Source organism: Sinocyclocheilus grahami, unplaced genomic scaffold (genome assembly GCF_001515645.1).
Source record: "Sinocyclocheilus grahami isolate Dianchi unplaced genomic scaffold, SAMN03320097.WGS_v1.1 scaffold273.1, whole genome shotgun sequence".
Lineage (NCBI taxonomy): Eukaryota > Metazoa > Chordata > Actinopteri > Cypriniformes > Cyprinidae > Sinocyclocheilus > Sinocyclocheilus grahami.
In genome coordinates this window covers 1495-15769 of record NW_015505452.1, presented here as the reverse complement: position 1 = coordinate 15769, position 14275 = coordinate 1495, and the positions used below count along the sequence as shown (strand labels likewise).

General features: G+C 37.5%; 1 protein-coding gene across 1 annotated transcript in view; it reads left to right on the top strand.

Annotated features, from left to right (window-relative positions):
• The window catches only part of kcnmb3 (potassium calcium-activated channel subfamily M regulatory beta subunit 3), a 10129-nt gene extending 5358 nt beyond the window's left edge, over positions 1-4771 (top strand). The window contains exons 2-4 of the mRNA XM_016291564.1: positions 1138-1347; positions 1582-1754; positions 4377-4771. Coding sequence (XP_016147050.1) covers positions 1138-1347; positions 1582-1754; positions 4377-4771 — 778 coding nt within the window. The remainder of the gene's footprint in view (positions 1-1137; positions 1348-1581; positions 1755-4376) is intronic.
• Positions 4772-14275: the final 9504 nt, after the last annotated feature.

Sequence of the window (14275 nt, the reverse complement as noted above, 5' to 3'; positions counted from 1 at the left end):
TTGTTACATCTGAACACCAACTTTCGTTGATGTAGAAACACAATCCACCACCTCTGGTTTTCCCCGTTAACTCCGCGATGCGATCCGCTCTGAACAGCTGGTAGCCCGGCAGATGAAGCGCGTTGTCCGGAATGGCTTCACTCAGCCAGGTTTCAGTGAAGCACAGTGCAGCAGAGTTTGAAAAGTCCTTGTTGGTGCGGGTGAGGAGAAGAAGTTCATCCGTTTTGTTAGGAAGGGAACGGACATTCGCGAGATGAATGCTTGGGAGCGCAGTCCGAAAGCCGCGCGCGCAGAGCTTCACTAGGGCGCCGGCGCGTTTCCCTCTTCTGCGTCTGCACGCGCGTTTGAACAACACCGCTGTACCTCCGACTAGAATGTCCAACAAAACGTCCGAATAATCAAAAACTGGAAAAATGTTGTCCGGGATGTGCTGCTTAATGTTAAGGAGTTTGTCTCTGGTAAAACTTATAGAAGAAGAAGGACAAAACACAGAACAAACAAACAAAAACAATAGAAGAATTGCGGAGCTCAGCGTCCTTGCTGCCATTTGCGGCAACTGTCAAGTAACTGTCAACTGTCAACATGCAAGTAACTGTCCAAAAACGTTACATTCAGTTTACACTTAATTATATTCTTTCTATAATAAGTATTCTTTATGTAACCCCCCACCCCCACTTCAAGTCATAAGTCATACATACAGTCAATAAACATAATATATACAATATAAATAACTATGCCGAATGAACTGTCAAGTAACTGTCAACTGTCAACATGCAAGTAACTGTCCAAAAACGTTATTCAGTTTACACTTAATTATATTCTTTCTATAATAAGTATTCTTTATGTAACCCCCCACCCCCACTTCAAGTCATAAGTCATACATACAGTCAATAAACATAATATATACAATATAAATAACTATGCCGAATGTATATAGATGTTTATATGTATATAAACTCCTTTGAGTTGCTTTTGAAAGTGTGAACTGCTTTTATGGTTTTATTGCTTTTATGTTGTTGTTTGTTTGTTTTTTAGCTTTAGGTTGCCATGAATTTCTCCTTTTGTATTTCATGGACAAATAACAGCATATAGATAAACTTAAGTAAGTTCTGTAAAGTTATGTTTGTTTGTTTTTAGGGATGTCTTCTACCAGCAAGCCCAAATGCAAAAAAATGGAGGCAAGTGGAGGAAAGCGAGGGAGATGTGCAATGAGAAAGCCAGAGCTCAAATCCCAGAGTCCAGCATAGGAGAAGACAGAGCCGTTCTCTTGGGCTTCACCATGATGGCCTTCTCCATCCTCATGTACTTTCTGGTGGGAATCGTGATGGCGAAACCAAGTCTTTACAGGTTAGTTTCAGTTCTTCAGGTAGACTGCTTATTAGTAGAATAGTATCCTTTCATATTGTAATTTTCTTTTTGCTGATCTTGCAATTAAATCATCAGCTGCTAATATCAACACAATGAAATATGATGACCATAAATAAATATGAAATAATTTGAAATAAAAATCGCTATACAGCATAGCCATACCTTATTACATTTTTACATTGTAAACCTTCACATCATTTGTGTTTGTAACAGTGACTGGAAACCTAAGAACTGCACACTGGTGCATGTTGATTTGGTGGATGAAGTGATGGATTGCCATGGCATTGATAGCTTTAAATGCCTGCGTGTTTTGGTGAGCAGCACCCCTGAAAAAACCCTTCGACTTTACCACGATGAAGACACTGTCAAATACAGGCCAAAGGTACTGTCGTCAGTGTGATTTAACTGAGTTGACAATTTAATCACCCTGTCATTCCAAATACTAGGATTTTTATGGACTACGATTGTAGTGCCAAGCTCCAAAAAGAAAGAAAAAAAGCACCATAAAGGTACACAGAGACCAAATTTAAAATCTTTATAGAACCAATTGCCATTTAGTATCCTCATATATTTGCATAAATGCAACTTCAAATTAGATTTGACATTTGTGCTTTTATTTATTAATACATTTTAATTTCTGAGCTTTATTTCAGTCTGCACCTTACACAAATATAAAAAGACAAAATGTCAATTCTGTGAAATAATCATTTAGCCTAATTCTACAATTAAAGTGCCATTTGCATCTTAAAAGGCAAACAATCCTACATTAAACTATATGAACTATTTATTTTATCTTTATCTGTTTATCTCTTCTTTATCTATTGTATTTTAACTTCTTATTTTATGCACGGTCACACTAAATAATTATGTGATGATGATGATGATAAATGGCCAATTAATTAACTTAAAGCAGCACTTTGTAACTTTTTCTGTGTTCAAAATTTGCAAAAATGTATATAATGAGCGAGTACATCATGAATTCATCTTCCAACCCGCGTTTTTGTCTTATTCCGAATCACTACGGTATACTTATAATAAGTACTTCTATTTGGACTATTGTAGCCTGGTCGCCGCTGCGGAGTAACACATACCTGCGTGAATCGCCATAGACGTAAACTTAGAGAAGTAGCTCCGGTTGGAATGTTCTTCCGCGGGATGTGTGCAGTTCTGTTTATTAACCGCTAGAGCGCCAAAAGTTACATAGTGCTGCATTCAATAATTCATCAATATTTTAAAATAATTTTTGAATTACTGAAATTTTTTACATGATCTAAATTGTAATCATACATGGCAACTATGTATCATAAATGACAAAGAAGCTCAACATTTCTAATGGCTTTTTAAAAAAGTTCTGAAACATTGTTACTGGAGAATCACAAAAACCACACATGATCTTTAGCAGTAATTTTAGGTTGCATCAACACTACTGACATTAAAATTAAATTAATTTTAAAATTAATATTAAAATAATAAATTTAAATAAAAGCCAGTTAAACATGATACAAATTTTGACTTATTTCAGTGAGTCAAAAATACTATATTTTACAACAAAAATGTTTTGCCTCTTTTATGTATTTATTTATTGCCTCTTTTAAAAAAAAAATGTATAACAAAAAATAAGGAGCGGTGATGCTTTAAAAATGAAAAAGACTGTCCATTATTTAAAGATTATATACTGTTCCAAGTTGCAGACAAAAAAAAATGTACGAGTTAATTTGCAAAAACCGATAACTCCATTTTTATTTTTATTTTCCGAAATCACGTTTTTTTATTATTGCGCATTCCAAGTAATATCAATCAAACTGCAGTTGGGTTGTTTTGATTAAGTAATCATAACTTAAAGGGGTCATATGATCCTGCTAAAAATAACATTATTTTGTGTATTTGGTGTAATGAAATGTGTTTATGCGGTTTAAGGTTAAAAAACACATTATTTTCCACATACTGTACATTATTGTTTCTCCTCTATGCCCCGCTTTTCTGAAACGCGTTGATTTTTACAAAGCTCATCGGTCTGAAAAGCGAGGTGTGCTGTGATTGGCCAGATATCCAGTGCGTTGTGATTGGCCGAATACCTCAAGCGTGAAACGGAAATGTTACGCCCCTTACCACATTGTGATGATGCCCTGTCAGGCCGGAGTGATGATTCAAAAACATGAAATCCCATTATAAACTAGGCATTCGTTGCATCCAGTGGGGACATAATTATGTTCACAACGAAACACAGCGTCACACACGGCGGCCTAGAGGGAGCAGAGGCCATGGGCTAGAGAACGCCGCGGCCGGCGATTTCGACGAAGGAGCGTCCGGAGGGACATGTGACGACCACGGGCTGGACTCAGCTTCGTCCACAGTGAAAGCCGAACCGGTGATCCACAGCGCAAAGTTGTAGTATTTCCTCAACAACCAGCACGGATCAGCTCCAGGCATGACGAAGCAGATATCGTCCTCTTTTGGAAGACCAAACAAAGTAGTTTCGCTTTCACAACGAATCACACAGTGCCTTCAGGACATGGCGGCAGCAACAATACTACAGCGAGAATAAAAGTTACGCCTTCTTTCTTTGTGTGAACATTTGGGCGGCGTTATGCAAATATTTCCACATCGTGACGTAGACATGTGGGGGCGTGTTTCTTTCCAGTAGGTCTCGTTATTTCCTCCTCCACCACCTTTGCGAGCAACGCTGTTGCCAAAATGGAGAGGAAATGGTTAATGAGGAGTTTTTTAGCAGTACTTAAAAACCTTATGATTCATTAGGCAACAGCATTCTTACCTCTCGCTTTGGCGAGTGCCACAGTCCAACGTCACTGAAAATACAGTTTGGTGAAATGAGTTATAAACGGGATATTTTAATTTTAATTTCATTTTTTTCAAGTGGCGTTTATCGGTTTTTGCAAATTAATTCTTCATATATATATATTTATATATAGTTCATTTTTTCATATTCATTGACCATGTAAAGGTCTGAAATATCTATTTCAATTTTAGATTTCATTAATGCTTGCCATAATCTTTCCCTCAGTGTTTCTACACTCCGAAATGCCAAGGAAGCAAGACAGAACAAGAGGCTGAGGCCAATAACATCAGAGATGTGTTAATTGTGCGAGGGGATAATATGACATGCTATCTCAACACGGCACACCCAAACGACGCCATCATTAGGAGGAAATACACCGTTCAAATGGCCTTGTACTACCTGCTGTGGCCCAGCCTCATGTTGTTCGGTGGAATCCTGCTGGTGGGGCTGGTGAAGTTCAACCAGCATCTTGCTTTCCTCTGCACTGAAATCAGTAGAGAGGAGTTACTAGGCAAGCAGAGTAAAGTGACGGAGGGAAGGATCTACAGGCTCTTAAGATGGAGGTCTGGAGGCCCCACGGAGCAGCACGACCCAGATAGAAAATAGTATAATGTGCCCCTACTGCAGTGGGCTGGTTAGTAGTCATAATGACTTTATTCAGTGTCTTATGAAGTTAACATTAGTGCCTTATACCCTGTGGCCATAGCTTTTTATAACATTGTGATTGTTCATTATAATCAAATGGGCAATGAACCATTTCAAGAGGTTATAGATGCAGTTAAGAGGGTAAATTCAATGAGCTGAATGTAGAGGGGTTTGTTTCTTCATTGGAACTGATTTTAACCATTTTAGCATTACAGTGAATGGGTGCCATCAGAGTGAGAGCCAGCTGATAAAAACATCCCATTAATCCACAAGTAATCCACACCACTCCAGTCCAGCAAGTAACATCTTGTGAAGTAAAAAGCTGCAAATTTCCATTTGAGTGAACTATTTCTATATTTTAATAATGGTGAGAAAAAAAGATATGCTGACAAAACATTAAGATTACTGGCATTTCCTTCAAGCTTTAAACAACACAATGCAATGCGTAATTCAAAATATGGGTGAAAAATCAACAGAAAATTCAGTTCTTGTTGCTTTTGAAATGGCCACTTTTCCTGATGTTGTATAAAACCAAGCCCCGTCCTACGTTTTCCCTGTTGAATATTTAGTATCACTCAGAAATACATCACATTGCAAGTAAATGGGTTGTGAATGAATTAAAGTCAAATTATTTTTTTAAAAAAGCTTGTATGAAACAATTCATTAATATAAACTGCTTAATATATTATATAACATAATAGTTCCCATTCAATGAGATATGAAATGTAAAAATAACATTAGTCATATTCAGTGAACTAAACATTGTATATATTTGAAAAAAATATTCTAATAATCAGTAATTTCTTTTTTACTCACCAACTTATCCCTTTTAAATTCTTGATTATTTAAATGAATTATTTTTAAATTATTATATACAAACCCGATTCCAAAAAAGTTGGGACACTGTACAAATTGTGAATAAAAACAGAATGCAATGTGGAAGTTTCAAATTTCAATATTTTATTCAGAATACAACAGATGACATATCAAATGTTTAAACTGAGAAAATGTATCAGTTTAAGGGAAAAATAAGTTGATTTTAAATTTCATGGCCCCAAGTCTTATAACAGATTAGAAACAGTTGTCAAAAGGTTAGATGCTAGATTATATTGCACAATTATTCTGTATATTGTAATGCCCTTCTACAAACAGCACTATACTCCATCTGGAATAGAGCAGCACTTCAGAGATATGAGTTGTGGTTACAATATAGCTTAGTCATGGAAAACTATACATATCAGTTTCCAGTCAATCATTGAACAGCAGGAGGCCAAAAACCATTTGAAGAAGAAATGAAAGCTCCTTCATTCACTTCACTAAGTCTGTCAATCAGCTTTGCCAATTTGTTCACACAGTACGGAAAGGTACTGAGCGAGCTTGACCATGAGTATGATGAGGGTTCCTCCAGATAACATGCAGGAGGGCCAGAAGAGAGAGTGGAAGACAGACGCTTCAGGAGGATGCTGCCCTGATGCTCGCTGGAGTCGTGGTAACATGGCACCTGCTGGTGCGAAATGTCCTGGATCATAACACGCAGGGCGGCGAGGTCCTTCTGCCATTTTGGCACATAAAAACCCTGTGGAAAAACAAAGGCATGAGTTATTTGTTTAATAATATTTAGTGATTAATTAATTTTGTATTTAAAGAGAATCATTTATTAAATCTCAAAAAGTATGTGAATGGCAGTGTAGATTTAAAAAAATATATATTATTATTATATTTATTTATTTTAGTTTTCTGAATACGTTTTGTGTGTGGGAGGGGGGGTAATACGTTTATTTAGCAAGGACACATTAAATTTATCAAAAGTAATAGTAGCAAGAGATTTATAGTGTTACATAAATTATAAATTCTGTCTTTTGAATATCTCTATTTATCAAACAAAACTGGAAAAAGGTACCATGGTTTTCACAAAAATATTAAGCAAAACAGCTGTTTTCAATATTGATAGTAATAATAAATGTTTATTGAGCAGCCAATCAGCATTTTAGAATGATTTCTGAAGGATCATGTGACCAGTAATGGACGCTGAAAATTCAGCTTTGTCCTCACATAAATTAAATTTGAGAAAATAGCTGTTTTAAACTGTAACAATATCTTACAATGTTATCATTTTACAGAATTTTTAATTAAATAAGTCTGAGTGAGCATTTTTATAAACATTAAAGGTGTCATTGTCAGGGTTCTGTCACTTCGGTCTAGTGTAATTGATAGTTTTGTGACAGAGCCCTGACACTCGCGTCATGTCATTGTTTTCATGTGAGCGTGCGGCTTCGAGTGTGCTCGAGCCGTGCGCTCTCGTCTGCGTGTACTGTTTCATGTTGGAGCTGGTGTTCAGATCCCGGCACTCATGTCTTGAGTTTCGGTTTCGTGTCGGGGTCCGGACACTCGCGCTCCATGTTCTGTAGAATCAATGAAATGTGTATTAATAAACTTTCTATAATAGTTTATTGATACCTGGGGTGAATTGTTTTCATAAAATATTGTTCACTGCAACAGAATGCATTGCAGGTCAAGGGGGGTGAATATTTTTGATTGCAACTGTAGATACACTGATGATGTAGTTATTGTTTTAGTTCACAGCTAAATATTATTAAAGCAGTCATGACATAACACTACCTGTCTGCATAAGCACGCACCATACAGATCACAAAGTACATCATGACCGAGCTGAACACCATTCCCAACCCCAGCAGAATGGCTCTGTCCTCCCCAGCCTTCTGCGTCATTTCTGTCTGTTTTTTGGGTTTTTTTGTTCTTTAGCTCATTTCCCCACAATGTCTTGTAAATCACCCTGAAAAGAAGTCCAAACTGTGAAATAGTTTATAATTTATAAAAATGTATAGTTCCAGTCCTGGGTGCTGATTGGCCACAAATGACAGTTAAGGTACATAGAAGTAGGTAGAGCAGGTGCTAAACAATTGCACACCTTTGTTGTGTGACTCGTGTTGCTTTGACCCCCTTCACAAAGGACATCTTGTCTGATGCCTGTCAGTGAGATCTGGAAGACCTAAAAACAGAGAAATCATTGGATAACGACACACAAACATTTTACATTCTGTCACACCGAACACTGCACTTATGGTAAAAAGCCTTTGAATAATACATATCTAAAAATGTGCATATTGAAAATGATTTGAGATTATACATTTTCCATTTATACCATAGTTACATTATACAACTCTCTGACTCTCTCTTAACACATTGTTTGTACAGAAGCCAGTAGTATTGATTTTACAATAGACTGGTTTTACTATGTAAAGAATATATAAACTATTCACTGACAGTGCACTTCAGTGGTGCATAAATCAGCAAGGAAAGATGGTCCATAACTCCGTAAGTGCAGTTTCTGGATAAATCTGAGCGGAGATGGCCTTAAGAAAGCTTGAGGGGCAGGCTGAGCAATGCCTTTGCAATATCAAGTGGTTTGTTTGTTTGAGTATATGCCTACTTCCATTAAAATCTCAATTTAGTTTGGAAACTAAATAAATATTTCTCAAATCCCTTTTAACATTGACTTTAGACAAACTGAAATTGACCCAGAGACTGCTGTGTATCCAGCATGTCATGTCCAGCCTTATTAATTCTGGAAATTGGAAATTATTTGGAACAGGATGCAGATTTATATTTGAATCTACATGCATATACATGCATATATTCAGCATCCTGTGAGATGTGGCCGATTCCACTCAACTTAAACAATTCTTAAATATGAAGATTTTGTCCAATCTTGGTTATTTTCTAAAGAACTCAACTCAAACTATTAGCACTATCACAACATACAGTGCTCAAACATGATTAGCATGCTTGAACGTGCCCCCAAAACATTTTTTAGGGGTGGCCCTGCATGCATATTAAAATCAAGTCTATGCATATTTAAACAAAGCTTGAGCACTCTTATTTGCAGCTATGAAGAGCAGGTCATTAGGGGGCAGCAATGGAGTTGACGGTTGATAGAGCCCCACTTTCAAGATTGCCTTGTCATTACTCAGAGCATCAGGGCGTGAAGAGAATTACATTACTATTACAAGTACACACTCACGTATACATGCTGTATCGGCAATGTCAACTGTTTCTTAAGCGGAACATGCTTTTGCTAAATGCAGAACCATGCCAAACATAAAGCATTTTAGAGTAAATGCGTTATTGATTCACTGACCCTGGTTTGGAAAACAGCCCAAATCCTTATCCCTGAAACAAGGAGAAGGAGTCTACTTGGACAAAAAATACTAAAGCTCTTTCCTTTTGTCCAATGTCATATGATTTTTAAGTAATGAGATGATTGAAAGCACTCAGCAATGAGGGACGCATATTTTTACAAGTTCCTGCTGAGAATGAATAGGCCTTTTCTATCACAACTAATCGATAAAGGTTTTTGGTTGATTGAAACCGTCTAAAAACGTTGTATCCATTTGATAAATGGATTTAAAAATCAATGCACACAAAGTCCTGTGTTCTTTGGAATTCACCAACCAAACTGTTTTTTTTTTCATTTACATCAACAGACAACAGCTTAGTGGCTTTCTATTATATTTTTATATGTCTCACTTGACGTGGCTTTGTAGAGCAGTCACGTTTAACTCCAGGACAGCTTGAATTAAAAAAAAGTACATGAGTGACAATGTATTTCTGAATCATTTTCCCTTCAGGAAATGTGCTCTGCTATCCTTTGAGTGCTTATCAGAAGGCATAGTAGCATTTAAACCCAACATGCATGCTCTGTCTTACTAATCAATATATTTAATCCAAAGCTTTCCGTTTCAATCCGTTGCAAGGCCAAGGTCTCATACATACCTGTATTGATAGATTTGAGCCAAAGTAGAGCAATGAAATTCCAAGGAAGCATGTTGAGTCAATAACCGTCAGCCTTCTCTTGCTCCTCTTGAGACCTGTAAGGGTTTTTAAAATACCCGATAATGCTGTTGGCAATTTATGGCTTTGTGGGCCGTGTGCCAGTGTGTGAAACTGTGTAGGGCAGCAATTTCCTGCCAAATGATGTGTGGAATGAGTCCTTCCTAGCCAGCCCGACACCCCGACCTTGCCCCTTTGAAGCATGGAGGTGAAGAACTGAACAGAAATAACCATGTGCCACTTTTCGTCAAAGCCCTGTCATTGAGCTTGCATACATGATTCATGGTGTTTACTAAAGCAAGCATCACTACTACGATTACTCATATTTAGGATTAGTGATTTGATCCCCTAAACCTAAGGGCAGAAACATAAAGCATTTTTACACTGTAAAACCGAATGAATCGGAGCATGCTAGGGAATGTTTCCAGTTGAATTTCTATTTGGACATGGTCAAAGTTCATTTCAAGGCAATTTAGTTCCTGAATGGGGAAATACAAAAATCTAAATGTGCTAAAAAAAATGCTATCAAAGACTCTGTGTCTCTCAAATAACACCAAAAAGTTTTATGTTGTAGCATAGCGCAATGAAGAGCAAAGGCACAAGTTTCACTAAGATTCTAAGATTCACTAAGATTCGCTTGAAACAACTGTCTTAACAGCTGACCTGAAAGAGAAAACTGACTGTAAGGAGAAAAAAAAGACATTCAGCCATCATTAACGCACCCTCCCATTGTTCCAAACCTGTATGAATTCCTTTCTTCTGTTGAACACGAAAGAAGCTATTTTGAAGAAAGTTGGTAACCAAACAGCTGCTTTTAGTCACTGACGTTCACAGTATGAGAACAAAATACTATGGAACTCAATGGCTAGGCACCATATCGTCTTTTGTGTTCAAAAGAAGAGAAAAATTCATAGATGTTTGGAATAACAACTCACCACTAAAAAAAATATTTTAGTCCACACCTCAACTATAATGATAATGACATAGAGGAACGATATTGTTAAGCTGTTTTTCCACCATTGGTCCAAACGGTTCTAAGAACGATAAGGAACGGTTCCAGTTATGTATCCACTTGAGCTCGGTTCGGCACGGCACGATTACGAAACACTCTCGGCCTGAAATTCTCAGCACAGTTAGCTCTCCTCCCATAAATTATGCATCTTAAAGGAAAACTCTTACAAATGCATGTACAATAAGGTCATGTGCATTTGCAAGGTTAAGAAAATAAGTAATGTATTCCAATTATTTCATTATTAAGCCTGGAATACATTACACTATTTTTGCCCAGATTTTTGCCCCACTTTACACACTGATTTCGCAGTCACTTGGGTGCAAACTCTGTAGGTCATGTGCATTTGCAAGGTTAAGAAAATAAGTAATGTATTCCAATTATTTCATTATTAAGCCTGGAATACATTACACTATTTTTGCCCAGATTTTTGCCCCACTTTACACACTGATTTCGCAGTCACTTGGGTGCAAACTCTGTTTTTTTATTTAGCTTCAGACTATGATTCCATCCAGTTGGAGGATCTGAAACACGATTGAAATTTTGAGCTGATTTTCGAACTAAAGTTTGTTCAGCTTCATTGCTAGGACATGCATGTTTCTGAATGAGGTTGTGCGGGAAACCAATTAAAAGTCTGTAAGTGTCTGATCTTCAGTTGTTCAGTGAATGATGCCCAGTTTTTCCTCTGGTGCCATTTACGAAGTCTGCAAATATTTGATGCCTAGTGTTTTAAAATCTGTTTAGATTCTAAAAGTCGTGTAGTTCAACTGTTCTCTTTCTATTAAAAATGAAAGATGGTGGACTTATGCCTATAAAAAGCCTGACGTTCTATTGCCTTATGCAATAGCATGCCTAAGCAATCATATAACAATATACTAAATAACCACCCATTGATGACAATTGAACAAGCAAGCACCACTCTTGTTTGTGGCCACCCTTATGTACACATTTTCAAAAATGCATTATGTCGAGGATAAAGATGAAACTAAGAAATATTCGGCACGGCACGATTACGAACCACTCTCGGCCTGAAATTCTCAGCACAGTTAGCTCTCCTCCCATAAATTATGCATCTTAAAGGAAAACTCTTACAAATGCATGTACAATAAGGTCATGTGCATTTGCAAGGTTAAGAAAATAAGTAATGTATTCCAATTATTTCATTATTAAGCCTGGAATACATTACACTATTTTTGCCCAGATTTTTGCCCCACTTTACACACTGATTTCGCAGTCACTTGGGTGCAAACTCTGGTTTTTTATTTAGCTTCAGACTATGATTCCATCCAGTTGGAGGATCTGAAACACGATTGAAATTTTGAGCTGATTTTCGAACTAAAGTTTGTTCAGCTTCATTGCTAGGACATGCATGTTTCTGAATGAGGTTGTGCGGGAAACCAATTAAAAGTCTGTAAGTGTCTGATCTTCAGTTGTTCAGTGAATGATGCCCAGTTTTTCCTCTGGTGCCATTTACGAAGTCCGCAAATATTTGATGCCTAGTGTTTTAAAATCTGTTTAGATTCTAAAAGTCGTGTAGTTCAACTGTTCTCTTTCTATTAAAAATGAAAGATGGTGGACTTATGCCTATAAAAAGCCTGACGTTCTATTGCCTTATGCAATAGCATGCCTAAGCAATCATATAACAATATACTAAATAACCACCCATTGATGACAATTGAACAAGCAAGCACCACTCTTGTTTGTGGCCACCCTTATGTACACATTTTCAAAAATGCATTATGTCGAGGATAAAGATGAAACTAAGAAATATTCAGTTGCAATGACAGCAAGCACTTCAGTGAAGGATCACACATGTCAAACATGGCTTTATTTGAACCTCCGTGAGACAGCAGGGTTTCTTTGCTGACTAAAATTCTCTACATATCTGAAAGATGACAGATATATCATTTTGTCCCAAGGGCAAACTAATGAGAAGAAGCCAGAAGAACTGCTGTGCAAGAAGGCACAGTCTTTTATCTCAGTGCAGTCTGTCCATGTGAATGCACATAGAGATGATAATTGGACTTTTTGATGGTCTCTTTTAAATTCTGAAATCCATTTAACACTTTTCACACTTCGTCGCAAATGGAATGGAGTCAAATCTTTTCATTTTACTTTTTTCTGCAAAGAGCCCATGTCTCAAAATGATGCTATCTTTGACTTCAACTTCATCTTAGTATACTCTGCTGAGGCTGACTTCTTTTTGGAGAAAAGTACTACATCCACATTATTTTCTAGACTGCATCAAACTTAGAAATCCCAAATCTTTTACTTAACAATCACACCAGTCACACACCCTTGTGTGTTTTACAGTGTGTTGAGCAGATGCTTAACGGTGGACATTTACACGTGTTGCTAGCAATCGTTTTTCAGCTTCTTCTCTTCATGTGCCCATTCAACCCTCTAAATAATGTTCCTGTCCTTTTCCAAGAATGTTCCAGGTAGCATTTTCTGCCTGGCGTTGGATTATTATAGTGTTCAGTAACAAGTGTTCAGATGAGTTGAAAGGTCTTTAAAAAGTCCTGTCTCATCATCGCAACATACCACACAAATCAAAACACAGATATGTCAATTGGTTTTGTAAATATACTGTGGCCCCACAACATGTTTGTTGGCTTCAGTTTGTTTCCCGCGCTCCCCACCAAAGGTCTATTGTGAGAGAATGTGGCGGTACGAAATTCCTTGAAAAGGGCGGATTAATTTATGGCATCAACAAATGCATGTGCACAGCTATCCACCGTGATATATTTAGAACAGTGAATTCAACTCATTTAACTGTAGGGGGCTTCAATGTTGCAAAAATGGCATTGCTTTAAAGGGACAGTTCACTCTAAAATGAAAATTACCCCATGATTTACACACCCTCAAGCCATCCTAGGTGTAAATGACTTTCCTCTTTCAGACGAACACAATTGGAGTTATATTAAAAAAATATCCTGGATCTTCCAAGCGGGGGGTTAATAAAGGCCTTCTGAGCAGACTCGATGCTTTGTGTAAGAATAATATCCATATTTAAAACTTTATAAACCAAAATCTCTAGCTTCCGCTAAATGTCGTACTGGTCATAGATATATATAGGTAGATGCCTCATTAGCGACTGTTTCTATGGGTCGCTATACTTAAGCCATCCGCCATACTGTAACGGTCAACTTGACGTCATTCACCATAGTAATCACTGAATATTCGAAAGATGCCACAATCCTGCACAGAACGGCTCAAGCATAGATATGTATAGATGCCCCATTCGACGGCTCCAGGCATGTAGATGCGGCCGCCATCTTGGAACGGTCAACTTGACGTCATTCACCATACTGTAGGTTCTCACAGAGGCATTGAGCCGTTCTGTGCAGGATTGTGGCATCTTTTTAAATATTCAGTGATTATGGTGAATGACGTCAAGTTGACCGTTACAATATGGCAGACGGCTTACATATAGCGGCCCATAGAAACAGTCGCTAATGAGGCATCTACATATATATATCTATGGGCTCAAGGGCTCTGTGAGAACCTACAGTACGGTGAATGATGTCAAGTTGACCGTTCCAAGATGGCGGCCGCATCTACGTGCCTGGAGCCGTCGAATGGGGCATCTATACATATCTATG